General features: G+C 37.5%; 1 protein-coding gene and 1 long non-coding RNA gene across 2 annotated transcripts in view; one reads left to right on the forward strand and one right to left on the reverse strand.

Moving 5' to 3' along the window:
- RYR2 (ryanodine receptor 2) overlaps nucleotides 1–16,691 on the reverse strand; it is a 274,869-nt gene extending 258,178 nt beyond the window's left edge. Inside the window, exon 1 of the mRNA XM_017745069.1 lies at nucleotides 16,581–16,691. Coding sequence (XP_017600558.1) covers nucleotides 16,581–16,676 — 96 coding nt within the window. The 5' untranslated portion in view covers nucleotides 16,677–16,691. The remainder of the gene's footprint in view (nucleotides 1–16,580) is intronic.
- An 8,369-nt stretch (nucleotides 16,692–25,060) lies between these two features.
- The window catches only part of LOC108449298, a 28,743-nt gene continuing 26,775 nt past the window's right edge, over nucleotides 25,061–27,028 (forward strand). The window contains exon 1 of the long non-coding RNA XR_001865448.1: nucleotides 25,061–26,865. This is a non-coding gene — a long non-coding RNA (uncharacterized LOC108449298). The remainder of the gene's footprint in view (nucleotides 26,866–27,028) is intronic.

Consider the following 27,028-nt stretch of genomic DNA (forward strand, 5'->3'; position numbering starts at 1 on the left):
GTTTAATATTTGTTGACAGAAGGGAAAAAAACACCATCCTCATTTATGTCAGCACCTGACCTGGACAAACCATAATAGAGCTAACTGCATTGGAAACAAAGACCTGAAGCCAGAAGCCTGATTTTTATCCAGCCTGGGTGGGAAGCCACACCAAGCATATCCTTTGCTGAAACACACTGCAAAGAATGCTAAACAGCACTGGCTTGTCACTTAAGCAAACAAAAGCTCTTTCCAATGAAGACACACGTCTTTGTCTCCCCAGAGAGCGGAAGCACATGCCATAGGACATTTGAGTTTAACCTAGAAGAGCAGCCTTAGTACAACACTTGATAACATGGGCAGCAAAGAGAGAAATAACTTCAGGCATGGTGAAGACTCAGCATCATGAGATACAGCAAAGGGGTGCTCTGATAACGTTAACATTTTGTAAAATTTGAAGTAGCTTATGAATATACTAATGGTTTTAAGATATAAGAGTCTAACAATTTCTCTTAGACTCTCTTAGAATTGTCTTAGAATTTCTCTGCTTCAATCTCTTTTGGAGGGTTTCACAAAATTTGAATCACTGCATTACTGATCCTGTCTATGACTACAGAATGCTGTTGGCACTTTGACCTCAAGCTATACTATGCGCCCTGATCACAAGAGAAAATGAAAGAAATTGAAAAATTAAAGATAAACTAAGCACAGTACAAGTACAAAGATGACCATGGCAAAGGGTACAATTTTTGAAAAGGTATCTTTACATTACTGTGATTTCAACCCACTTATGCAGCCCTAGCCTGGCTTAATTCACTAATAAAATCTTGAAGACTATATTGATGTATATATTTTGAATCTCAACAGCTTCACACGTGCATATGCATGCATCTTAAGTTAGTACATAATGGCAAATTGCAGAGGTACCCAGCCCCCATACACACTATACACTTTTTTCCCAACTGACACAAGCCAGAAGTACTCATGCATATCTAGGAACTTCACACGGAGGTGAACTATGTGAGATCACCATTATGTAAGCAACAGCAGAAAACAATCTCCAATGTGAATGAATTTATTAAATCATTCATGTAATAAAAGTGTTAAGGCTTAATAAGTCTAAATATACAGTGCAAGACCAACTCTTATAAGCTCATTCTCTTTCTATCTGTGCACCGAAAAATTGAAAATTGAACCAGTTTCCAGCCTTCCTGTGCTTCCCTCTGTTAACAGGCACTGCTGGGGAACATTCGGCATGTCACCACCACATTGCCTTCAGGCTTGCTTGTGACATTAAAAATCAAAATCAATACCACAGGCTTTAACAGGAGTTGATTGATTGTTGCAGAGATCTGTAGGACAAATAATTAAATAAAATTTATTTAGTCACACAACTAAAAAAAAAAAAACAAACTCTACCTTTTTTTTTTTTACTATGCTACATAACCTGAACTGAATGTGTTGGCACATTCTGACACCTGCAGAAATACTGATGCACCCTACTCTTGAAAGATGACATGACTTTAGGATAAAAACCACATTACGCATTTCTTCTGACATAAATAAATGATAACTCACTTATTCTAGGTAAACAGAAAATGTAAACAACCTGAGGGATATAAACCAGTAAAGAAAAGAAACACAGCATTATCCCATTTACTTGTCAGTAACTGAATATCTAAAAAAATTAAAATAATACATCAGTGATCCTTATTTGAGAAAAAAAATTATAACAGCAATTAAATGAGAAATAAATCAGTGCATTATGTGAGGAAACTGAAAAGTTAAAATAAACCATTACTGTATTGTATAAGAAAACTGAAAAGTTAGTTGGCACAATAAAGAAATTACAGGGAGAAAAACAATAAATGCCCCAAACCATGATTTATACTTGGATCAAAACTAGAGATTGATCCAAAGGACAAACTACCTCTACTACAAAATCTTGAGGTAGAAAAAATTTACTGAAAGCAGCTGAGATATAGATACAATAAAGGATATGGGAAATGATTGTGTCTATTTGAATATAATTTATGGTGTAGCCGCTGCATAGAAAAAACAGCTCCACACAGAAATAAAACTAAACCTGAGAAAGGTATAAATGAGACTGCTGTCATATCTCACAGAAAGACTGCAAGCATCTATACAGTTGTAGGTTATAAATGCTTTCTAAATTTGTCTTTTGGTAATTAGACATCACTAGAGGACAAATTAAGGGTAAGAAGTCATAGGAAAAGAAAGCATGGTTTTTAACTGTGAGGGTAAATAGCTGCAGGAATATATTGTCAAAGGAAATTACTAGTTCATAACAGAATATTAGCTGCTTAGAGGTTTGGGCTTTGCTTTCAAAGAGATGTGACTTAGCTCAGCTGTTTCTCCAGTGGACTTAAGAGTAGTCACTGAATATTCAACCTTAGATACAGAAGATGACATCACGGAAGAGTGAAATCACTGGTTAAAACTTTGGTTTGTGCTAAGATGGGAAGCGAGACCAAAGACCAAAAGCAGGCTCTGCAAGCCCCAACAGCCACAGCTAAACCTATGATGTGCCGCAATTCAAAGACTGGTGCTATGACACTCTCAGAAAGAATGAAAAATAAGCTCAAGAGACAATATAGGCAGTTTAGGAAGTGCAGAAATGGCAAACTATGTCTACCATAATCACTCTTAGACAGATCACACATATTCAGGATTTGACTAAAAAATGGTAGCTACAGCTGCCAGTAAAAATTAGTGAGAGCCTTCAGTGTCAGGCAGTTCTGAGATACCGCCATCTCAGAGAAGATAACACAGCAAAAGCCTCAGTGTCAAACTGTTTCTGTCCAAGGTACAAAATGCAAGTCTCACAGGCTTCTGGTTGAGCAATCCAGGGATACTTAGACCAGTTCAGAGCAGTATGTCAAAATCTGTCTATTACATTGCCCCAGGATGTTGTGGTTTAGGAATGGTTCTCCCCAGTTCAGTGCCCCCACCAAAACTATTCAAGCCACACTGCCTCTTTCTCTCGCTCTCCCACTTTCCCCTCCCTCTCACCCCTTCGGTGGAATGGAGAGGAGAACTGGAGGCACATAAGGCAAAGATTACAGGTTAAGATAAGAACAATTTACTGGAAACAGCAATGAGATAAGAAAACAAAAAGAAACAGCAAAAATGCTGATGACAGAGGGTATGAGAAAGAACCAATTCACAGAGAAATCTCCTGACAATAGACAAATAGTGGATTTTTTGGCTCCCTCCCCCACCACACTTATTCCCCAGACCAGAACCCTTTCCCCCCACCCCGATAATGATGTGAGGTGGTATAGAACAACCTCTGGGTCCTAGCCATGCCCTCTCCTGGCTACTGCAAAAGTTAACCCTGTCCTGGCCAGAACCAGGACACAGTATGAAGTAAAACTGAACTGTACTGAATAGCATGAGCCTAAACAGATCAGGAAAACAGATAATTAAAGACTAAGTTTTTACAGAATAGCAACCGACCTCCATTCCTTCATGCAACATTCTTCCCATGAGTTCAATATAGGCAAGAGAATACCTCTTATGCAAGGAGGACTGCAAGGGAATACAGGGAGGTGTTTCCACAAAACAAACCAGTGGGCAAGTATACCAGCAGCAGCAAGAAGCAAAAAAGCCACAAAAGGAAAAGGAAACAGACAGTGACTGCGTTTGTTACAATTTATTTCTGTTTGTTCACCCCAACATGTGAACTACATTATTTACTTTACAAACAAGCCGTGGGAATGGTTTCACATGGGATACTGTATTTTTTCTTTATTATTAAAAGCTACTTCCTCTAAATCACCCCTGCTCAGTAGTCACTTTGTCCCTGATCAAATGACACAGCTCATTGTTTTCCACAGAAGCAGCAGCAGTTTAGTGCTGAACTCATGCCTGTCCTCCTGAAAACTTGCCAAACATTAAATACTGCAGATGCCATTTGGGAATGAAGTATTTATTTCTTATCAATAGTTACTGTTTAAATGAAGCAGTAATGTAAATGCATCATTCTACCTATTAGCCTAAGGATGTGAGAAGTAAATCTAGTGGGGAGGAGGGGAGTACTTATGATCCCTTAGGGACATATGCCTCCCATCTACAAAAATACACAGCCCAGTGGGTTAAAGAAAAAAGGAAACAAGTTGGAAGCCTCTCATAATAATTCTCTGTTTCAAAACAAGAAGTTTGGTTTTAAAAACCTAAGCTGAAATGACAACACCCTCAAAGCCAACATTGAAGACTTTTCTGCTCTTATATCTTAGTAATTAAAAATAATGTGCACTTTTTCTTGCCCCTCAATTACAATGAAATAAGTTCTTTCCAGTAAATATTGCTTTTGAAAATGGAACGGAGGTGCTCTGAAAAATCTTAAATCTTATATAAGAAAAAGGAACTATTGCCAAACTTTAAAAACATGACTTTCTTAAAATCATAACTAAATGGAAAACTTAAAGTTAACAATTTTTCCACCTGAAATTAACAGTATTCTTAGCCAACCTTGAGTTTTTCAGTTTTCATTCCTCAGGGTCTCCAAGCATCAAGGGTCATCACTGAAAGGTAAGAATTAGTGTCAGAACTTCAGAAGCCCAGAGATGCTCACCACTCTGCTACCATCCTCATACTTACAGACACTCCCATCTGCAATGCACAGCTAACACCACAAGCAGCTGGATTTTTTCTCTCTTCCCTAAATCTTTACTGTGGGACTTGCTAACCATGTCTGCTGCCCAGATGGAAAAGGAGCAATAGCAGGTGCCACATCATTTTCTTTAGTACCTGAGGACATTGTCTTCATCTCACTGTCTTTCTAAGCTTGTACTGGGAGCTTCAAGAGCCTTAATTTGAATATTTGACTGGGAGGAAGTTCTCATCACAATTAAATTTAAGCATATGGAACAGCAATAACTATTAATGTTTAGTTTGAATGGAATTCCTATTTCATACTGTTGTTAAATTCAAGACAGCAGCCCACTTTGAATATTAATCAATTCAACAATCTTTCAGAGTTCCTTTTAAATCAAAAATCCACTTCACAGTTCAACTGACTCTTTACAATAAAAGTCAAATTAAAAATAACTATACTGCTGTTTGGGTTTTGCCTGGTTGCTTTTTTAAACAAACTGCACTTGATAAAAAATTGGTTTACACCTCTAAGATTTACTTTGAGCACTGGCACCTTCTAGCACTCAAAGACAATACGTAATTGGTAAGCACCATTACTGCAAAACTGTACAGGATGCATAAGAGACTTTACTTTGCCTTTTTACCTTAACAATAAAGCATTTAGACTGTTAAGTTTGTCCTCCACCCTAAAGGGTGAGCCGTTTAGCTGTGGCATGTTACAGATTGCCTGTCCCCTCACAGCACTGCATAATCCACCGCCTGTTCCCTATTTGCTCTGCTCACCTACACATGCATGAAGGTCAGGGTTTGAATCCCTTCTCATCCTGCCAGTCCTCACAATACAGGCATACCAGGGGGATAATAAGGGATGGATCTCTTCCTGTGCTGCAAAACAGGCAGCCCGTGCAACCATGGAAGATTACACTTTGTTTCTCTCTCTGGCTACAGCGTTGCCCATGACTATCTGACCACAGCTGCTGTTGACTTCTTTTTTGCTGTCCGGCCAAAAAAAGCTGCACATCTCAACTTCAGGTTTCTTAAGCTCCAACTCAACCACATCTGTCTCAAATACATGACAGCAGCAACATTTCAAAAGGACAAATGAGAGGGTCAGCCACTAGAGCGCCAAGAAAATATATTGGTGCTTAGTCCATACCATTTCACTTGAGGCACTCTGATCTTCACCCCCCACCGTGTCACAGCAGACTGGATTTCTCTGCCCAAGCAGCATCACCCAGCTGAGCAGAGCCACCACGACCCTCTCTGTGCACTCCCAGCAACGCTTCTGTGGGCTTTCCAACACTGAGCCCAGCCACACAAGCCCCATTTCAGGACGCAGAGACAAAAGTGTGTAGCACTGCATCCACGAGGAAGAAGATTTCAGCACAGCAATGACAACACAGTAAGCAAGTAGCAATGATCTCCCTTCAGGTGAAAATCATAAGCATGTTTGACAATATTGCTAATTCCCCAGACACCTTTCCCAATAGCCACAGATGGAGACAAACAGGCTGCTGCTGCTACAAAGGGTCAGGAAGCCTCCAGAATGCAGGCTACAGACAGACACAACTGCTAGGACCCTTGACTATAAAAAGTCAGAAAATCTGCAATTGCAAATCCTTCCACAAACATACAAATTAAGAACTACAAAAAAGGAAAAGCAGATGGGGAATGTGAGATTATAGAAAAAAAACACAGAGAACCCCGGCTACTGCTAAAAGAAACCCCATAGATTTTTCAACAGTTCATTCTATTGCAAGACTGAGCAACAGATATAAAAAGTACTGAACCTTTTGCATAAGCCTACAAAAAAAATTACAATCATTGCAAATGCATGTAGTAGTATTTTCAGTTATGATTCACTGCCCCTTCTAGTACCAGAACTAGGGTTTATCAATTAAAAGTTGCACACAGTGGCTTCAAAAAAAATGCAACATTTCCCCACTCAACATCCACTGCAGCTGAGAAACTCAATTTGCTACCGAATTCAGTGTCACCAAGCCTGAGACTAATTCCTCCAAGACACAAATTGCTACAGGCTGACAGCACACAACAGAAAGAGGGAAAGCATGTTCTTGTCCTCTTCCTTTTCTGTTATTGACCGCTACTAGAGATAAAATACTGAACTAAATGTACCCCTTGACCTTCAGTTATTCCTTCAGTTATTTTTAAGTTGTTACATAATCTGTAGTAAATACAGCACAAAAAAGCACTGCTATTAAGGATAAAAGCAGTCTAGCCTGTTTCTCTGGGAGCACTGATGTAGAATACAAATGATACACAGATTTTTGAAACACAATGTGTTAGCAAGAGTTAAGAGTTTTAGAATAGCCTCTCTTTTCAGATAGCAATGTCTACTTTCAACTGGAATTTGTATTTCCTGAGTAAGGTAAACTTCTGGCATTAAATCACAAGTTCAGTCTTGCATAATTTCTTTTAATTATTCCTTTTAAGGCATCATTTTTGTATTTTAAGACTACAGAAGGGATCTTCAAAAAAGAAAACTAAAAAAAACCCCACAAAAATATAAACCAGTAACTGGATACAGTTTTTATTATTATTTTTATAGCGTCTTTCCATCACCTGATGTGAACTAAATACTTTGGCAATTTTATGTAAGGCATGTTAACTCTGAGTCATCTGCAACTATGCTCTTGCATACTAAATAAGCTGAAAACAGTTGGTACTGCATGCTGAGTGACATCCCTGTTTTGCTTAAATCTTTAGACTCCATCTTCATATGGTATATCTGTTCATTTTAGAAACAATGTATTACAGGTTGTTCATCTTTGCTTCTGTTCACCTTCTTTATTCACTGATACAGATTTGCATTCCAGTTTCAGGTGAGTCATTAAATCCAGTGAAAATGCCAGCCTTGGTTCTCTCTGGGACTTAACAGCAGCAATAAAATCATCTTTTGTTCTTCTTACAACCTAGTAATACCTTGAGAAGAGATCTGTGTAGTAAGTTGACTAGGAAAACAAAGACAGAAGATTTGGCTAGAAAATCTTCCTTGAACTGTACTGAAACACAACCTGAAAATCTTGAGCTATGCAAAGCTTACTAAAGGCAGTTTCCACAAATTAAAAAAATCTATTGCGTTAAACCACTGAACATTTTCCTTACTCAAATTTTTAGCTACAAATTCATTGCTTTCCAGAACACAAAACCCAAAACCTGTAAGATCTTATTAATTCATTGTTCTTTCATTGTTTTGCGTGGACTAACAAATCATGGTATCTAACAAACAAATAAAAAAGCCCAAAAACCAAACTGAGTTATTCCTGTTCTCACAGAATAGACAGCATGACCAGATTTTAAGAATTAATTACCCTTCCTCTAAATATTTCATCCAGAATTTTCTACAATAATGATAATATACTGAAATTCAGGGAGGGAACTGATAGCTAACTACAATTCAGGATTTTAGAGTCCAAATTAAAAGTGTAATTTATGCTAGCATTAAGGACCTTTCTTTCTCATTGCACATGTCTTCATGACTAAGGATGGTCATCCTACATCCAAATGCAAATTGCAGTGTGCTGTGATTTCTCATCCAGAAGGTATCTTGTATTGACATAATACAGCAGCAAGGAAATAACATTTAAATAAGCCAACTTTTAAGTACAATTAAAAGCCACACTGACTACCTCTAGTATTGGTACATATGCAACACAGGATGGCAAAACAATTCTATGTACATGAAACACAACACATTTTGCAGGTGCACAGAAGAAACATAAGAGTTAAAAATTACCTCCAAAGCCATCTCCTTGGAAACATTCTCTAAGAATTCCTACATTTATTCTGTTCTAATTACAATTTCTTTTTAGGCACTTCAGGAAATTCCAACTTTTTTAATCAGGGCAGACAAAAAAAATCCCCCCCATCTTGTTAGCCTACCTTCCTTCTTCTAACAGATATATGGAATCAAAAGAAATAACTTCTGGCATGTACATTCATAGAGATGATACAGATGCCAAACTTTCTTTCAGGTTTTACAGTACATGAATGGAGCAGACAACGCTTATCCATTAATACTTGAAACTTGGGACAGTTCAATGAACAAATTTGTTGCTGTTTCTGCTCATTTAAAACAAAAAATTCTACCCAAATATTATTTTATATGAGGATGTGTATGCTCCCACACCCCTCAGTACAAAAGGGCTCAACACTTTCAGGTCTCTAGGATGCATGTTTTATAGTTATTATTTGGCTATGCAGTTTTTCAGAATAATTGCCACGTCCCACTTTCATCTTTTCCTTTAAGAATAGCTTCTCAAAAAGAACTTCTTCCCAGTCTTTTTATTCTGATATGCCATGAGCACAGAAATCGTGACGCATTCTACTTTAAATTAAATATTACCATTAAAGACCAGGCACTATTTCAAACCAATCAGGCAACCACAATTTAGAACTTTCAATTCAATTACTACAATGTATCTGTTTTCCAACTATGCTATTATTAGCAGTATTATACATTTTGTACAAAGACATCTTCATGTTTCTGATAACCACTGAGTAAGTTGCAAATAAATTCACCTTTTTTTGTTCAGTCTTCTGTCCATTAGGCCGTGAATCTCTGCACTGACTTCCAGTATCCTCCCACATAATGTCTGTATTGTGTGTCCTCATCTTCAAAGGCACAGCCCTCCAATTCTCCATATTTGAATTCACCATTAATCCAGAGGAGCTCGGAATGAACCCCAAGATACCCTCTGTGCTCTTGGGCCCACTACTTCATTTCCCTGTCCCTTCGTCTCATCTCAGCATTCCCCTGCTCTTTCAGGCAGGAATTGTGACACACTGAGCATTTGTACAGTAGCACAGTGGCACCCTTGCCTCAGCTGAGCCCTCCAGGCACTACAAAATACAATCAATAACAGTAATTAATTTTGTCCCTTGTTTCCTCTTTTATCCAACTGCTGTGGTCTTTCTTCTGACAACTGAATCTACATTGTAGCTTCTCAGGTTTTGTCTCACTAACAGAGACATCCATTGTTCTCTCCTTAGACCTAGACCCAGTTCTTTAAGAAAAACACACCAGTTGGTTCTCTTTGTTCAAATTCTATCCCAAATTCATTTCCTTCAGGTATACTTTCATTACTAATTTAAGGCACCATATGCTACTTCAAACTTAAAGGTTAAACAAGTAAGAGACAAATACAAGAAGTGTTTCAGAATTAAAATACCAATGTAACACAGAAATTTTTTTTTCCATATGTATATATTTTCTCTTATCAAACTAATGGCTGACAAGAAGCTCCAATCTGTACCCAGGGCAGCAGATCCTGCAGTATAAACTGGGCCTTCTGACAATGTTTTAAATTATTTCAAGATTCCTATTGACATTAAACACTGGAAAATGCTCAGAAAAAACGTTCATGTACTTTCATCCATACTCATACACACATACACACCCACACAAGCAGTCAAGAGTCCAACAAAGCCGGAGCTCTTTTGGCAAGACAAACCTTAAATCAAAATTAGTGTTTTGTTCTAGCACCACTCATCAACCATTTCTTTCTATCAGTCTGTTAAATACTGAACACCTACTGCTAGACAGAAAATGCAAGTCTTTTCTATGTAACCATCTCTAACATGACTATTTAAGAGCTCCCATTATGGAGCAGAGACATGAATGTGGAGAAATCACAAGGAACTGGCACCATTTTAAGTGACTACCAACACACTTTGAGCAAAACCAAGTCAAATTTGGGTTAAACCAGAAGCAGGTCATCTGCACTAGCAAATCACATCACTACTACTTGCTTGCTGTCACCAAGGCAGCACCGCACAAGAAACATTAAAACATCTTATCAAGATGTGCATGTTTTAGTATCATGTCTAGCACTGAAACAGAGCCAAACACAGCCAGATTTGTTACAGCTTGTCTGACAGTTTAGGGACCCCATCCCCACCCAGGAAACACTGACAGGAAAATTGCTTCAGTTTAGAGACCCAAAAGTGGAACTCCCCTATTTCAGGTTAAAAGTCAGATTGTGACAACTCGTGAGCTGGACTTAAACCATTCAAACAGTGGAGGAAAAATCCAGATTTGCAAATGCAAACAGATGCAATATATCTGTGCAACTATCTAAAGACTCCAAATATTTCTCTGCAAAAGACTCTTCAACATTTATTTCTCTCAAATCAAAGCTGACTTAAACATTTTAAATTTTGTATCTTCTCATTAAGAGATTTGCAGAAATAATAATTCTCCTTGTTCATTGTAGCCATCAGATTTAATTGTGCCTTTTAATTCCTCTGATAGTGATTAAGTATTTCACATACATATTTTGCATTTTCTACAAAACAAACTAAGTGTTCTTTCATGTAATCTTTTTCTTCTCATAACAAAGTCTCTTCTGAGGTTGCATATATAGCAGTTAGGTATGGTTCTTAAAAAAATGTAGGTAGCTTCCTAATGAGAAATACTCATTTTTTTATTGCTTTCTCATGCTGTTTCTGGAAAATAAAGAAAAGCCATGTGTCAAAAGGTCTTGTAATTCACTCTGATGTCCAGAGTTGGAATAGGGTAGATTTGGACTGACAATCAGAATTCTGACCATTTAAGAGTACTCTAATCACTGATCATTTCAATTCTGAATGTGAATGACTTTTCTTAATTAAGTTCTTCTAAAAGGGTACTTTTATTCATTATGGAAAAGTCCTGTAGTCATGTTATAGGGCCCAGTTCATGATGTCATAGACAGCTCATGCTGTCTTGCTTGGATCAATATAGGTTCTGAAACTGTTGATGAGCCCTGAGGTGAAACAGGCTGAACTCCAGAAATTACTTCTTTTTTACCCCTCTCTAGGTGGACATTCCAAACCCTGGAATAAATTGCCCCTAGACACTATGAACTCTGCATCTGTGGAGAGTTCAAAAGCAAAATGGACTAGATGATCTTGAGAGGTCCCTTTCAACCTCAGTGATTCTGTAAAAAATCAAAAAAATGTCAAGTGTTGCATCACTAACAATTTTGACTATTCAGACTTCATTAATCACCAAGACAACCCCAGATCAATTCAAACACCTGCTCAGTGCCTAGGAACAGCCAAAAATTAGCAGGAAAACAATGATGGTTGTAATTAATTTGGACTTGATAGTTTTGATCAATCAGTCTCTAGACAATTTACAGGGAGTGGAATGAGACTTCATCTTCAAACTATGGATGGAAATCTGGGTATGAATTCCCACACTGATACACACTTTAACAAATCCAGTTTTAGCAGCAGAGGTAGAGGATATAATGATTTTATGTCTTAGTTTAGCTGAGGTTTTCTCGACCTAAAAAGGGTTCTGAGGATGGTTCTACTTTCCAACAACACGGTACTTAAGCTGCTTCTTCAGAGGATGAACTTTTGAAAATCAGAAGCCACACTGCCTTAGCCAATGTCCTGCCAGTTAGACCACGCATTCTCTCTAGTAGTAAAAATATATTTCGTCATTGGACCCTCATAATCTTCACTCACGAACACCAATACACATAGAGGTGCTTTCTACAGAGATTCTTAGCCAGGTATTAGGATAGAGTGGCAAGAGTTAATTGAAGACTAAATTATTAAATATATTTCAAAGATCCCAAATTCCTCATGCAACAAGTAGCCTGAATCCATAACACTTGTTCCACAGGTGATCTTTACAACCTCTAGCCAAACAAAGTGGCACTTAATTTCTCAGTTTCCTGGACTCCACTATCTTTCAAGTCCTCCAATCAGATTTCCCTTCCTGATCCAAAGAAAAAGCTAAACCCAAGAGAAAAATGAATACCACAATATTTGTTGTTTAAAAATCAATCCATATTTAAGTTAAATAGTTATGAGCAGTCATAAATCATTATATTGCTCACGATTTACAGTTATCTTCCAAAAAAAAAAAAAAAAACCCACTTTTCAGTCTTTATCTTGCAACCTCCAAAACTAAAAAATTTCTTGATTTATCTCCTTTGTTTAACCCAGTTTGCCAGCAAAACCATGCCAGATGAGCTGTGCAACTAAATCACTGAAATGTACCAGAACATTGCAACAAGATTTCTAGTGCCCAAAGTCTGCAGAGTGACAAAAATAAAACAAAAGGAAAAAAATAAAAGGAAAAAAACTTTAAAAGAAAATAGAAAAATAAAAAAGAAATGGAACTTTGCAGGAAGCTCAGTAGTTTAATAGCTGCCAGAAGCAACCTTAATAACACAACATGCTGTTAAAACAAACAAAAGGAACTCCAAACCCCAACAAACAACAAAGCCACAATCTAAAAATAATATTTCTGCATAAGAAAAGTTGAAAACAATACTGGAGAGAAGAGCTGTACACTGCATTGGAAGCTGTACCACAGTTTCACATATGTCACGTTGACTAACGGGTGGGAATGATACCTCTGTCAGCTAATCTCTAATAATACTTTGTCCCCTGGATCATCTCCAAATCTCCTAACAGCACCTTCTGTCAACATCCAAAGTCAGTTCACGAGCACCCCATTGTGCTGCATCAATTACAATATTTTGAATTGACACATCTCTGAATTTCAAAAGCTCACAATGGACTTTGTGCTAACTTCAGCTAGAAAAGAGTGCCTCTCTACAATTATTAACATACTTCAGCACTGGGCTCATCACAATGTTCTGGCTTTCTGTATGCTATTTGCCTCTACTTCTTGTTAAAAATTATTTCAACATACATCATGTAAAAATCCAATCCTTGGCACAAATGACAAATCTGAAAATATAGCAGGCAAACGACAGCTAAGAGCAGTAGCTATCATCCCTAGATCAGATATTAAAAGAACATTCTTGATGTAACCGAAGTTACACAACCAAAACCTGGTGAATTCTAACACCGCTCCCTTTCTCATTTGAATTCTCTTACACATCCAGTGGAAAAAAATCCTTGGCCACCAGGAGTTGTGAACTCAGGAACTTCTTTAGAGTTGAAGTAAAATGTTCATGTTTCCAGCAGAACCTGACAAAAAAAAAAGTCAGGCAAAATGAGAGAAGTGCCTTCCATAGACCAGAGGGTTTGATGGGAGAAGCACAATCCATTCCTGACAAGCCTTCTCTTTGTGCTGAGAAGTTTGAACCTGCTGCAACTAAAAGCAAATGGGGAATAAATTTCTCCTGGAAGTCAGCCCCAAATCTGTGTAGTCCACTTCTGATCTGTTTTCCATCCTGCGGGATTGAGTAAGAGTGATGAAAATCTCTTCTGCAATGAGACTTCCCTCACCTCATAAAGTGTGGAAAAAATGGGTATTTTGGGCTACCTTCCAGACCTGTAGTATCCAAGTTCACCCAAATTCTTTATTCTCTGATACAAACTTTGGTACAGTTTTCAGAAAATGCATCCAGTCTTAAAAAATGTATGCATTTATGATTTTACTGTATTGTACCTCCTTACCGAGAAATACAGATTACAGATTAGAACTTGCTTTCCACCTCGAGGGAAAAAAACCCCAAACCTGTATTTGTTAAATATAAAACTACTATGAGTTTAAGGTACGATGCTCTTATCTCTTTAGGGTATAAAATCTTTATTATGAAAATATATTGCACTTTAAACAAATGCTAAATTTAAATCAAGAAATATATTAACCTTTACTTCAGCAAGAGTTGGATTAGGAGAAGAAAACAATAGTAAGTCAGTTTTAAAAGAGAGCAAGAGGTTGTTTATACATCCTTCAATTTTTCTCAAGATCATCCTCTTCAAGACAAAGTACTACCATTTTGGGATCACCACTCCAGCTCTTCACAACAAAAGAGACATATGTTTTGGAAAGAAATGTTTCAATTCCAGGTATGGGTTACCTTAGATATAAAAAAGATTCCAAAAACCCCATACACAAATCAAACAGCATCAAGAAAACCAGAAGACAAAACTAGACATTTTCACACAAGTATCACTATTTTCTTAACACTGATAAAATTAATTCCCATGTTTAAGGAGAAGAAAAAATAAAAAACCAAACAACCTGCTATACAGCATTTTAAGTAAACATGGTCATGAGACCATGCCATCACTTGTAGTAATTAGCTTCCAGTAGAAGTTCTGAACAAGACAGTTGGAAACTGTAGAATAAAATATATGCAAGGGTTCACAGAAGGTTTGGTTATGTGAATGGAAAATCCAGTAAATATGAAGAAACTTACAGACTATTGCAGCAGGAAATAAGATGGAAAAAGTCTATTACCAGATACTGCCATGCACACCATGTGTAATCAAAAAAACTAGTTGAAGATCTTTCCATTTAAGCCTTTAAGTTTTACTGGAAGACTAGAGCTCAAGCACTGGACTAGGCAGATTAGATAAATGTGAGCAGAAGGCATATTCCTATGCCTATATAATTTTTTCATTATATATTCTGCTCCACTCCAAGTGCAAGGTAAATTACTTGTATGAACTCAGAAAACTACCAGACGCATTTTAATGTTTGCCTGCTCTCTACAATGAACTTGAGAGTACACATAATTTTAGCTATTTCACCACTGCCACAGTTTATACATGAGGCTGAAAAAGCAATCTTGCACAGCAAGAGCTCATTTCCACCAAGTGCTGATATTCCTAAAATGGACTTTAGTAAGGCTTTGCAGACACCAAATAAAAATCACAGGTGTGCTGCTGATGTTTCAGAAACTTTGTGACAAGATAATTTCTTACCTTGAAGTATAATTGATACTTTCTTCAGTAACTCAACAAAAGTAATTGCAGTGGTGAACGCTTCAAGACAAACAGATCTCTCAACCTTGTAATACAGACCAAGTAAAAAGACGTATTTTTTTAAAGGTATTAGTAAAAATATGGCACCAAAAGAGTAAAAAAAATAAATAGGAAAAAGAAGCATTTTGCATGTATCTACTACCTAAAAAGCGGTATTCCCCCACAGCATAGGTAACTTCCTGAGAAAATTAAGCAGTATACATAATCTCAAATCCAAATTAGAGTGGACTTTGGGTTCCATATGGTTGACATAATAAAATTTATTCTGGACACAGCAAAAGCACACTGTTAACAAAAACACACAAATGCAACTCTGCAGGAATATTTAGCTTCTTAACAAAGACATCAGGGAGATTTGTAGAAAAAGAAAAATCTAACTTTCTTCTCAGAAAAGAAGAGTATATGAGGGATTATTACCTTTGCTGAACTGGACAAGATGATACAGCTGAGTAGCAAAGTTGGAACAATTTACCATTAGATGTAAATATTTTGACAGACAGTTAGCAACTGCACACAATTTCAAACTAATTTTGCAAAAGCCAGGTCACACACTTCTGGCACCTAAGCAAGATAAATATTTAATTGTGCTAAAACGACAGACAAGGACATGAATTCAATACATTTAGGCCATTATATACAACAGCACACAACGCAATTAGTGTATGATTCAGCTCTGGTTAAAATCTAGAGGAGGCTTGACATTAACATCAGCAAGAACAGAACCAGACTTACAAAAAATATACATGATCATAATACAGATCTTGCAGCTATGGACAACAAATCATTTCATGGAATATTTACTGTATAAAGAGTAGATTATCCTGCTAGACAATGATTCAATTAATTTAATTCAGATTGCAATATTGTTTAAGCAATAGGTAAGAGAGCCAGGTTTTTATTTGAAGCAGCCTTTGTAATACAGGATTTGTTTTTAGGCTTCTGGCCAAAAAATATATATGTGCCATAAGTATTTTCTTCTAGACTTTTGTTAATAGAATAACCTTTAACAACCTGCTATACCAACCTGCCTGTTTTATGTATTTTTTTCATTTAAAAGATTTATTCCTTAGGCAAGGAAAATGAGATCCAGCCTGAAGTTTTGAAAGGAATATAATTATTTTCTTCAGCTGATTACTCCGTTTAAAGGTATACGGTAAGGTTACAAACCCATTTCACTCACAGAACTCCTTGTTTCTCTGCCCTTCCCAATAAAACAAATTCTTAGGGTACAACCACTAATAGCCAATTGTAACTTTTGAGTAGGAACTTACTACAACAAAGTGCGCTTCCCAAGCTCTAGATGTGGTTCCAAGTGTCAAACTGTAATTCTGTAACAGACATAAATCATCATGAAAAACCTCACTCATCAACAGAAGTCACAGAGTTACATAAAGAAGTGATTTTGTTAGCACTCATAATCCCACACAGTTCACCACCCAGTCAACCTCATTCCTTCATTGAATATGTGTTCTGACTCACGTTAGTTTCTTTTGTTAGTAAATCACAAAGTGCAGCAAGGCCTTACTGTGTAAACAGAAATGCAAATGCCATGCATAAGAAACAAATGTCCCCCATCAAGTTCAGAAGGTTGAGCACTTCTTATACACTATATTAATTGGATTACTTTACAGGATTACAGCCTCAGAAAACTGATACAGTAACTCTCACCTAGAGGTTTTCCCAGAGTCAGCAGTAGGCACCTCTGTGCAGAGGGCCATAGTAAGCAGTTCCTGAAGTCAGGCACAGGATGTTTGCAATGAGCTGATTTACCAACTCTGAGGGACAACCCCCAAAACAAACTGGTTTTGAAGGGAAGAATATTGTCACTGATGTTCTTTTATCTTTACAGCTTGTCAAGAGAAAAATAAACTGTAGAACAGAAACCAGAATAAAAAATGGGTGTAAAATAGAAAGTATCTAATGCTGCCTCAGTAACAGACTTCTAATATAAGGAAAGAAGAAATTCAGAAAATTCAGCTGACATACAAACTATAAGATAGAATCCAACTGGAAATTTCAGAATAAAAAGCAGCAATACATTACTTCTGACATAATCACAATAAAGTGATGCTTGTAACATTTTCAACAAAATATGTCAATGTTGCAGCTTGATATACCTTTAAACCACATCCATTTTATTTTCAGTAGATTAAAAGAGGTATGAGAATTCCAAAATCACAGGGGAGGAAAAAAAAAATCGAGTATGCTTTCAGTTGCTTGAAGTCAATACACAAATGTAAATATCTCAGCATTTTAAAATGCAGGTATACAGTTTTTTGCTGAACTGAGCAACACATCTTACCTAGAAAAAGATATCTCCATTCACCTTTAGGAACATGAAAATCTAACTCTCACCACCTAATTACTGATTTTTCACCTCTCACTCATGGAAAACAAAACTGTTACTTCTTGCATCTAAACTTAAATTACACTTTCTATGCAAAAGCATTTTCTTTTTTTTCTTCCTTTTTTTTTTTTTTAAGATAAGACAGGCAACAAACTATGCCTCTCAAAAGGATGACAAAGCTCACCTGTAAGTTCTGACATCCCTCCCTCCTACACTCCATCCCTCTCCCTTTCTAGACAAATTCTGTTCAGTTCAAATTTAAGATTTTGGAGTCTTTCGGTTCAACAAGATGAAGCTTTCCAGAGGTGAAGCATGCAAAGGAATAGGAGAAAGAAAAGGCAGACTAATCATACATCAAGAAAAATGATGTTCTGAATACATTTTACTGAAATTCTCATGATAACTTCTCACCTACTTAGTAAACTTTGTGACATTTTTAAAACATTTGTTTTCTTATTCTGAGTGAGAAAAAAAGAACAAAACTTTGACCTTGTCCTTTGTCAGATCAAGAAAAAAATGAAAAAGAGAAAAAGAAATAAGAAAGAAAGAAATTCCAAATTTAAGAGCCCCCATCAGAAAAAAAAAAAAAAACCTTCTATCAATTTGAATGAATTCTTAAATTCATAACTACAGGCAATAGAAAGTCCTACCACAGGCTTGGGTTGAAGCTGTGGCACACTTAAAATCAGGAAGAGCCATCAAACCCAATACTGGAAGACAGGGATCTCAGTAGCTCTGACAAGACCAAGGAAAAGCAAGAGGGATTAAACAAAGTTTTGGACTCAGATCTTGAAACCCCAAGGAAAAGCAAATTAAAATGAAACAGAAGATAGGGTACAGAACAAACAGAGTACTCTTCTTGTACAAGATGCTGCTAACAGATTCCAGAAATGGACTTGGAGGCACAACGTTGCAATATTCTGAAACTATCCAAAAATGCAACATTTCTTCTACAGGATTTCAGGAACCTTCTCATATCAAAGAAAATTTACAGGATATTTCTACAAGAACCCTGGTCAGATCAAAATGGAAACCAGGTCTCTGTTGATTCTTCTTCCACTGACGTACCAGTATCAAAAGCAGTAACTTTTTAAATGCATAATTCATTGCATGAGACATATTAGAAGTGATTAAAGACTAAATAATGGCTGACATATCTGAACAGGCAGTCAGACCATCATTTAAAGACCTACTGAAAAACATCTTAGGGTATGAATCATTAACTCACAAGCTTACCCTACTGAAATTCAGTCAACAATGATGGCATTTGAGTTTTCTGGATTTACCTGTGCAGCCATCATCCTCCTGCAACTACTACATACTATACTAGTGGTTTTTCTTTTGCTCACAAGCTTTTCTGAAAGACCTACTACATAATTACAATAAACTAGGTACACTGCTTATGTAGGCAGCTGAGCCCAGCAGAGTCAGGTGGAACAGTGCAGGAGTGGAGCCAGTGTGGCTCAAAGTCAAACCCCAGCAGATTCGGCATGGCACAGGATAAACCTTTGCTTTCTGTGTTAGCTGGGGCAGAAAAACACCCCAAAACCCACATGTATCTAATACAAGCTTTTAAATGAAGATTAATCCAACTCTTAAGTAATACAGGGCTATTAAAGTACCTGTAACATCAGAGGAAAGAAAGAAATGGGGATGGAGAGAACCTTACTGAGTATTTCCCTGCATCACATTTTTTTTTTTCCCCTTGCATGGAAAAGAGAATATGCATTCCATCTGCCCAGCACTTGCAATAAAGACTATAAATGCACATAACTGTCTGTGTATTAGCATTGCAAAACCCACTTCATAAATGGGCAGAAAATAGACAAAAATATGAAGTCACATGATTGATGCTTATTTTTTGGCATATCCCCAGTGTTAGGAATACACAGGATTCTTGTGACTGTTGCAGGGCTAGAAATTCTTATCTATCTGTACAGGTATTTAGGTTTCTTCTGTCACCATTAGAACCAAATGCTTTTACAAAGATTGCTTCAGGATGAAGACCATGTGCCTGCAGAGAGAGGTTTAATGATCTGGCTTGTGCTTGGCATGTTAGTTCTAACTAAATTATTCCATTTTTCAGCTAGGAAATAAACACACTGTAGGTGATGTTCAAATGTTTATCAGCGTGGCTGCATTCCTGATGTACGATGAGGCTCAGTTACCAGTGCATGGATCCTTCTATCCAGCAGTTTACTGAGTCTTATGCAGATCTATCCAATTGCCTGGGCTTACTTTGAAAACTCTTCAGATTCCATTCATTCCTCCACTGAAATTTATACACAAGGAATTCTGCTTGCCCATCACGGGAATGAAGATGTTCATACACCAAGGGAAATTATCTGGCATATTCAGCAAAGGAAGATACATTCCTCTTTCTCATTTTTCTTTTTCTGAAGCCAAAGAACACATCCCACACAAATCCCAGGTACTTGGTTTTTTCCAGCTTCGCCTGGTTTAAAAGGAAGGAATATAGCTGTAAGAGACAGCCATTTCTGGCTTGATTCCATTAACACAACTCCACATTCTGGCAATCCCCAGGAAAACTCACAGACAGCCAATGCAAATTTTGTGTTGCTTCCTTTCATCATTCCTTTGAAAGAAGGATTTAAGCAGAGATATACTTCAAATTCAGTGCACTCAGTTTTCACAGTAGAATTCCAGAGAGGTTTTCACTGAGGTAGACAGATAGGACATGCCAGTGTTTGGCATTTGGTTCTGCCAGCTAATATCCTTCAGATATTATTTCCCACAGTCAAGTAAAAGACAACCAGGTAATACAAGTCTGTTGTTATGCAGCATTATTACTCAAATCCTCTGGGAAGCTGTCTCACAAAACACAATGATCTTATCACTCCATCTCAGTGACAAAAACCTTGTCCTGCACCAAAATGTCATCCATGTTAAAAATTAACTGATCCATGCATCTTATGGAATGATACCTTGTAGATTTTTGCCAAAGTCCCTCTGGAAAGTCTACTGAATTACTAGGAAACCTAATATACTTACACTTTTCTTCGAGCACATGACAATTATAAGGAAGTCATTCCTGACTTTGGTAAACATTAAAGTATGCCACAACACAGAAGGAATGACATCATCTTTTTATTTAAAATCTAATGTAGTTGCTAGTGTGAATACTCTTATAAACACATCAATATTACTTTCAATCTGACCATTATAGCATTATAGAAATTGCAGCTGTCACGTAAGTTAACACAGCTCATGTTATGACACCTTATCTATCATATCTTTCCCTTTCCTAACAGGAGGCATCAAGATACCAGGTTTTTTTATTAAACAATTCTGAGAAGCTAAGAAAAGCTTCTACTAAATCACATGCCTCAAAAACATTTGTTCCAACCTATGGTAGCTGAGTAACATCACTGGGCTTGAGAAGAAGCAACATATTTGAAGAGTTTAAGCCCTTCACCTCGTAAGCTGCACCATGGTTATTATGTTAAAAAAAATAAATTAAATAAAAAAGGTTCTTTAATAAGTGAATATATAATTAGTTAATGAATCTCACACTTAATAACCAGGGAATATAGCATAAAACTACACGGTAGTAAAACCACAGGGGAGTTCCTGCTAGTCTTTGTTAGGAAACTGGGGTGACCTCTCATGATGGTGCAGGCAGTGCCCTTAAGCTGCTCTATTTCTTCCAAGGAGAACAAAGAAATACCACCGCTGTGCCTCTGATGGTCACAGAATACTGCAGTAAGCTCCATATTGCTGTGGTTGCCTATAAAAGGCTTAAACTGTTACCAAAACTAGTTCCTTTATGCCTTTTCTCAGTTAGTGAGATGCATCAGGCAGCCTCACAGGCCCCCCATTTCCAGAGTGGTACAGACAACACAGCCAGACACGGCTTAAGTGCCATACACCTGCGAAACATACTACAGGTCTTTAGCAGAATACAGACTGGAGACGAAAAATTATGCCATGCTACCCTTACTTTGGTATAGGGAGAAATTCCAGGGTATAACTGTGCCAAACAAACACAGTAAGAAGTTAAAATTCTTTCATACACCCTGAAAAAATGTGGTCAATTTTACAGTTCAAAGGTTATTTATGTACTAGTACCATGACACCAAATGAAACAAATTTATATCACTGAAGTTTTATTAGGAAGTATAGGAATATATATACACTTCTTGACTTTCCTTCTGTCATCCACACAAAGCTTCATTTGAGTCAGACCAGGAAATTTAAACAAAAGCCTAGGTGTAATTCAGAAAACAAAACCAAAACTAATGCAGATTTTCAATATGAACCAAAAACCAGAAGAAAAAGGATTTGTCTTTCCAGTTTAATATCCATACTTCCTGGGGTCAGTCCACCGTCAGTATTCCTCCAATTCAGAGAAATACTTCAACAAATCCGTATCCTTGCTAAAGAAAGACCAGTTTATTTTCTTGAATTAGAATCATCCTGTGCACTTTCCACACAGCCATGTAAGAGATAAAACCGCCTTTAAAAATATGCCTGTAATAATATAGCATGTACATAGAAAAGTCAAAGTCAGACATAGTTCTGAAGACCATTCTAAATCTTGGGTCAGAAATTAAGTGGTATTCTCTCTTTACAGTCTGTCCTTATTTTAAGTGCCTACAATGGATTTTCCTCAGGTCTTCACAATTCCAAAAAGCAGGATGCATCAAAACATCTTCGGACTCTGAAAGGAAATGTAGCTCTGTCTCTCAAAACATCAGTCAGCCAACTTACAGGCCTGTCAAGAAACTTCCCTGGTGGACCAACTATTTGCTACAGAGTTTCCTCACCTGCCTTCTCACGCATCCAATACAGACAACTTCCAGATGCAGAACACAGGACAAGACAGTACACGCACTAGACAAGTGATTTCATCCAGTTATAAAATCTTAAAGGTGGTATAAAATGTTTGGCAATCAATTTTAGGATCAAAAAATTCATATATAAAATGTTCATGTGTAATTCCCAAAGAAATGGACTACATGTCCTAGCTAAAACCCCTTCACTACAAACAAGCCATCCAGCTCAATTCCAAAATAGATTTTGAGATCATATTCAGTATCTGTACTGCAGTGCAGTGCCTTAGAGAGGAAGGTACAATTGCTGCAATCTCAGCCACACCACCCCTCACATGAGCTCTTAAACAGTGGTCTCTTGTGCCAGCCCCTGGTGTATCTTCAAAAGTCACATACTGACAAGTACAAGAAACACTTTTTAAAATAAACAAAGGATATCGAAAGTGAGTTTTGGCATTCTTTCATTGTAAAATTGCTTCTAGTAGCCAAGATTGCTTTTGAGTATTTTCTTCAGTGCATTCTGGCAATCATATGTTTGATGACTGCAGCTACCAGAATCTCATATATTTTGATAAACCCCTGTAAAGATAAGCAGCACATGAAAAGCGTTGAGGGATTTAAAGAAAAAAAAATCCAGCTTTTTTTTCTATTCTGTTTCACTGAGAGATTCACATAATTCTTCTACTGTTTATTTATTTATCTTACAATAATCTTCAGATCTTGTTTCTTCTGGTTCCTTTTGTGTCCTCTAATTCCACAGAATCTTCGTGTAGGATGGCACATAAGCATATGACTTTTAGTCAGATTTAAAGTGGCAATCATTGTTTAAATGCTGCCATAATGAGGAATATCTGGAATAGAAGACTCTGAAATCACAGAACTGCTGTCCTTGAAAAGTAAACACATAGCATTCTTCATTTGAAACTTCTCTGCCATGAACTTCATTCTTTTGTTATCTCACATATAAAAACCCAGCACTAAGTGAACAAAATCTTTTGCATGTCAAACATGAATCCTAGGTAATGCTTAAATTTATTTCAAATTACTCTTCCACTGCTGCAAAGCACACTTACACTTTCCACTGGCAGTCACACTCAGAACTATTAAATCCATGAGGAAAATAAGGCAGTACACAATACATTCACACAAGCAAAACGTCCTGTTTTACTGCAAGCTAATTAGAAAATGAAAAAAAAGAGGCATTAGAAGAGAGTGCAACATGGAACATCAGCATTCCAACCTTAAAAAAAAAAAAAAAAAACAAAAAAAGATGAAAAGAGATGACAACTCCATCGGTCCTGGGGAACATGTGCTGCTCATGCTGATTATGCTTCTGATTCCTGACAGGCATGGTAGTCTTCACTGTCTCAGAAGACAGTGAAAAAGACCATAACCCTGTCAGCACTACTTCAGTGTGTCCTGTTGGTGTCTCCTACCACAAACAGCTAAAAGCAGGCCTTTCTCTAATTTAAGAAACTCCACAACTCCAGAAAACCATACACACTGGCATCAGGAACATCACAAGATCAAACAGCTAAATTACGCATTTCTCATCACTTTTAGGTACATATTGCTCCTGAAAGTCAGGACACCTTTAACAAATATAAGGGACAAATATAGGCAGTATTTTTTGAAACCCTGCAATTGGTTTTAATCCTCTCACCAGCTTGCCACCCCACTTCTTGCAAAGGCTTTCCCTTATGGGGCTTCTGTGCCTCAAAAAACAGTCCTTGCATGTATGTATTATGGAAGGAGCCTATGCATTTAGGGGAAAGTCTTTTCTGTCTTCTCCTGGAACTTGGAATTATTTTCACTCTGGTCAAATTACACATCCTGAAAAACATAAAATAAAATAAAAACAAAAAAAAAGGTGATTTCCATATCAGCTATAAATGTTTTAGATTCTTGACTGTAAAGACTGAACAGTGAAAGTCTATTTTGCACATACCTTTGGTCTTCCTAGTATTTAAAAAAAAAAACCCCAAATTCCTCTACAGGGTAGAGGTCCTCCCTGAACACACAGCTAACAAACACACGGCAGGATACTTGTTCCCCTTCACTTCTCCTGCACAGTATGTGTGCATTCCATGGGAGAAGTCAGGAGGATGTATGTCCAAGCCTAAAAAAGGTCACACATAATACAAGGTCATCTCCACCTAGAGCATTCAGCAAACTAATGAGGGAGATCCCAGAGAAGCATGTAATTCACAGGACTAGAGAAGAGTTCCTTGAGCTGAACTGAACAGCACAGAGCTGAGCTCCAGCCTGTCCAAAGTTGTCTCAAACAACGTAAGCTCTGACTCTTCCAGAAGTACAGGGCATTCACAAGTTGCGTTCACCTCTCAGAAGTGATGTATCAAACTCAAATTATTCCCAAAGAAACAGAAATCCATCCTAGCAGCAGAATTTGCAGGAGGTAGTGCTTAACACCACTTTACCAAAACAAAACAAAGAACCCACAAAAAAAAAGCTGCAAGTAAAGAAGAGAAACCATTAGACATAAGAATGTGTGGAGAAGAAGGAAAATCGAAATTTCCAATCAAAAGGTGGCAAAAATACAAGTTCAGTTTAGTAGCTTAATGCAAATAAAGGGTAATTGAGTTTTCATTTTTAATTGAGTAAAATCTCATGTGCATATTTAAACGTTAAAAAATATAGTGTTTACATTCCAGGGTAAACTCTAAAGATTTAAGGAAGTTTATCAGGTCCTACCAAAAGAAGAAAATATGAAGAGCACTGTTTACATGTAGTAGGCCTATAGATGTCATCCTGAAAGTATTCAAAGCACAGAATGCTTTTTGCTTGCATACGGTGTTCTTTAAAAAGTTCTAGTTTATCTACAAAACATTTATGAATCCATCTGTCCCTAATTGGTATTTTTAAAATACATAACCAAAAAGAAAAACTGCAGTAATTAACAGGGTAATATCAAATTTCCAGTGCTTTCTACCAATAGCATTCAGAAAGTTATGCATATCTAATAGCTTTAGAGACCACTAATCCAAGCTTTCTAAGAATAGACAGATGGAAGACTACATCAAAAAATATGTCTGAAAGCAACTGACTTTTCCAAGTAATGCTCATAACTTGGACAAAGTGGAAGGAAGAGTAAAAATCACTGCTAGCATACCACTACAGATTATAGACTCCAAACTTCACATGAAACACGTTTCTCAGGCCTTTTTTATTAAACTACACAATAAGCCTCCCCCAAGCGTCAGTTTACCACATTCAAGGTCATTTTACCACTGTACAACATTCTAAACATTTTTAAGTATTATCTAAGACTGGGTTTGCCAAATCTGTATTAAGCCTGACACACATTATCAGGAGTGCTGTTTTACGTAACATGCTGCTGCTGTCAGGTGCTGGAGTTTAACATTACTGTATATGTGCTGAGCTATATTAGCATGCTCACTGCTTCTCCTTCCCTGTTAAGCATTCAGATAACATGAACTAAGCTTAACACTCAAGCCTGCAGTAAGGCTGCCATTGTACAAGTCTTCCAAAAATCTTTACCAGTGACAAGTACTAATAAAAAAACTCTCATAAATTGAGCTGACAAATTATCTTTCACAGAAGTATTTTTCTGTTTTGTCTGTAGGTGTTAGGCAACACTACAATACAAGTCACATAATGCTGACAGGAAAAAAAAGTTGCCAATCTCCATGCCAATGTTGCGTAACAGCTGTATTTCCTGTAAAAGCAGATTGTCCAAGAATCTTCAAACAAAAAAACCTGAATATTAAGGTGTACATCTGCTATTGTACGGTTTCTGATAGAAATTTAAGATGACTGTGATCCAGGATTCACAATGCTGCAAACAGCATATGAATATGTTTCACATACACTATGTGGCTTTCTTTCCACTCCTCTTTAGATGTATTTCCTTACAAGACATTGAACGTGAACATTTTCTAAATCAGACTGTACGAAATAAAAAGGAAGTTAAGCTTTATCCTACAGTCCCAGTGTTTTTAGCGGTACTTAACAAATGTCTCAGCAATTTTTCCTCAAACTGTAACACGGTTTGTATATTTGTATTTGAAGATGCCCTTCTGCAAAACTTGCTAGGATTGTGCATATTAACGGCACTTGGGAGATGGCCGAGAAGATAAATAAAAGCACTGCTTGAAGAAACATATTCCAGCAAAGCATTAGATGCAGCACTCCCGCTGTATTAATTAAACGGAAGGAAGAAATGCTCTAGCGCTTTAACATGCTCTGGACCGAAGTAACGAAAGGATGCGCACGCCAGAAAAAGCCGTTTTAGTCTGTGCCCGGCGAGGAGAACGCCTGCAAGTTAGTGAGAACCTCCGTGGAGAGGGGACAGGGTGAGAAAGGTGCTTTTTTTCCCCAAGCCTATTTTTGCAAAGGGAGTGTGATTGCAGCTTTCGCGCTGGGGACGGCTGCTCGGTGAGTATCTGCAGTAGCTGAACACATCGGCGGCCGGGAAGGCAGAGCGGAGAGGTGCTGCTGGGGAGGCGGCGCTCGCCCCCCCCGCCTGCCCGTCCCTCACCCTGCCCGGGGTACCCCCACCGGGGCAAGCACAGCCCCCCGTCCCCGCCCCTCACCCCGG

The sequence above is a fragment of the Corvus brachyrhynchos genome, unplaced genomic scaffold (assembly GCF_000691975.1).
Source record: "Corvus brachyrhynchos isolate BGI_N302 unplaced genomic scaffold, ASM69197v1 scaffold70, whole genome shotgun sequence".
In the NCBI taxonomy this organism is placed as follows: domain Eukaryota; kingdom Metazoa; phylum Chordata; class Aves; order Passeriformes; family Corvidae; genus Corvus; species Corvus brachyrhynchos.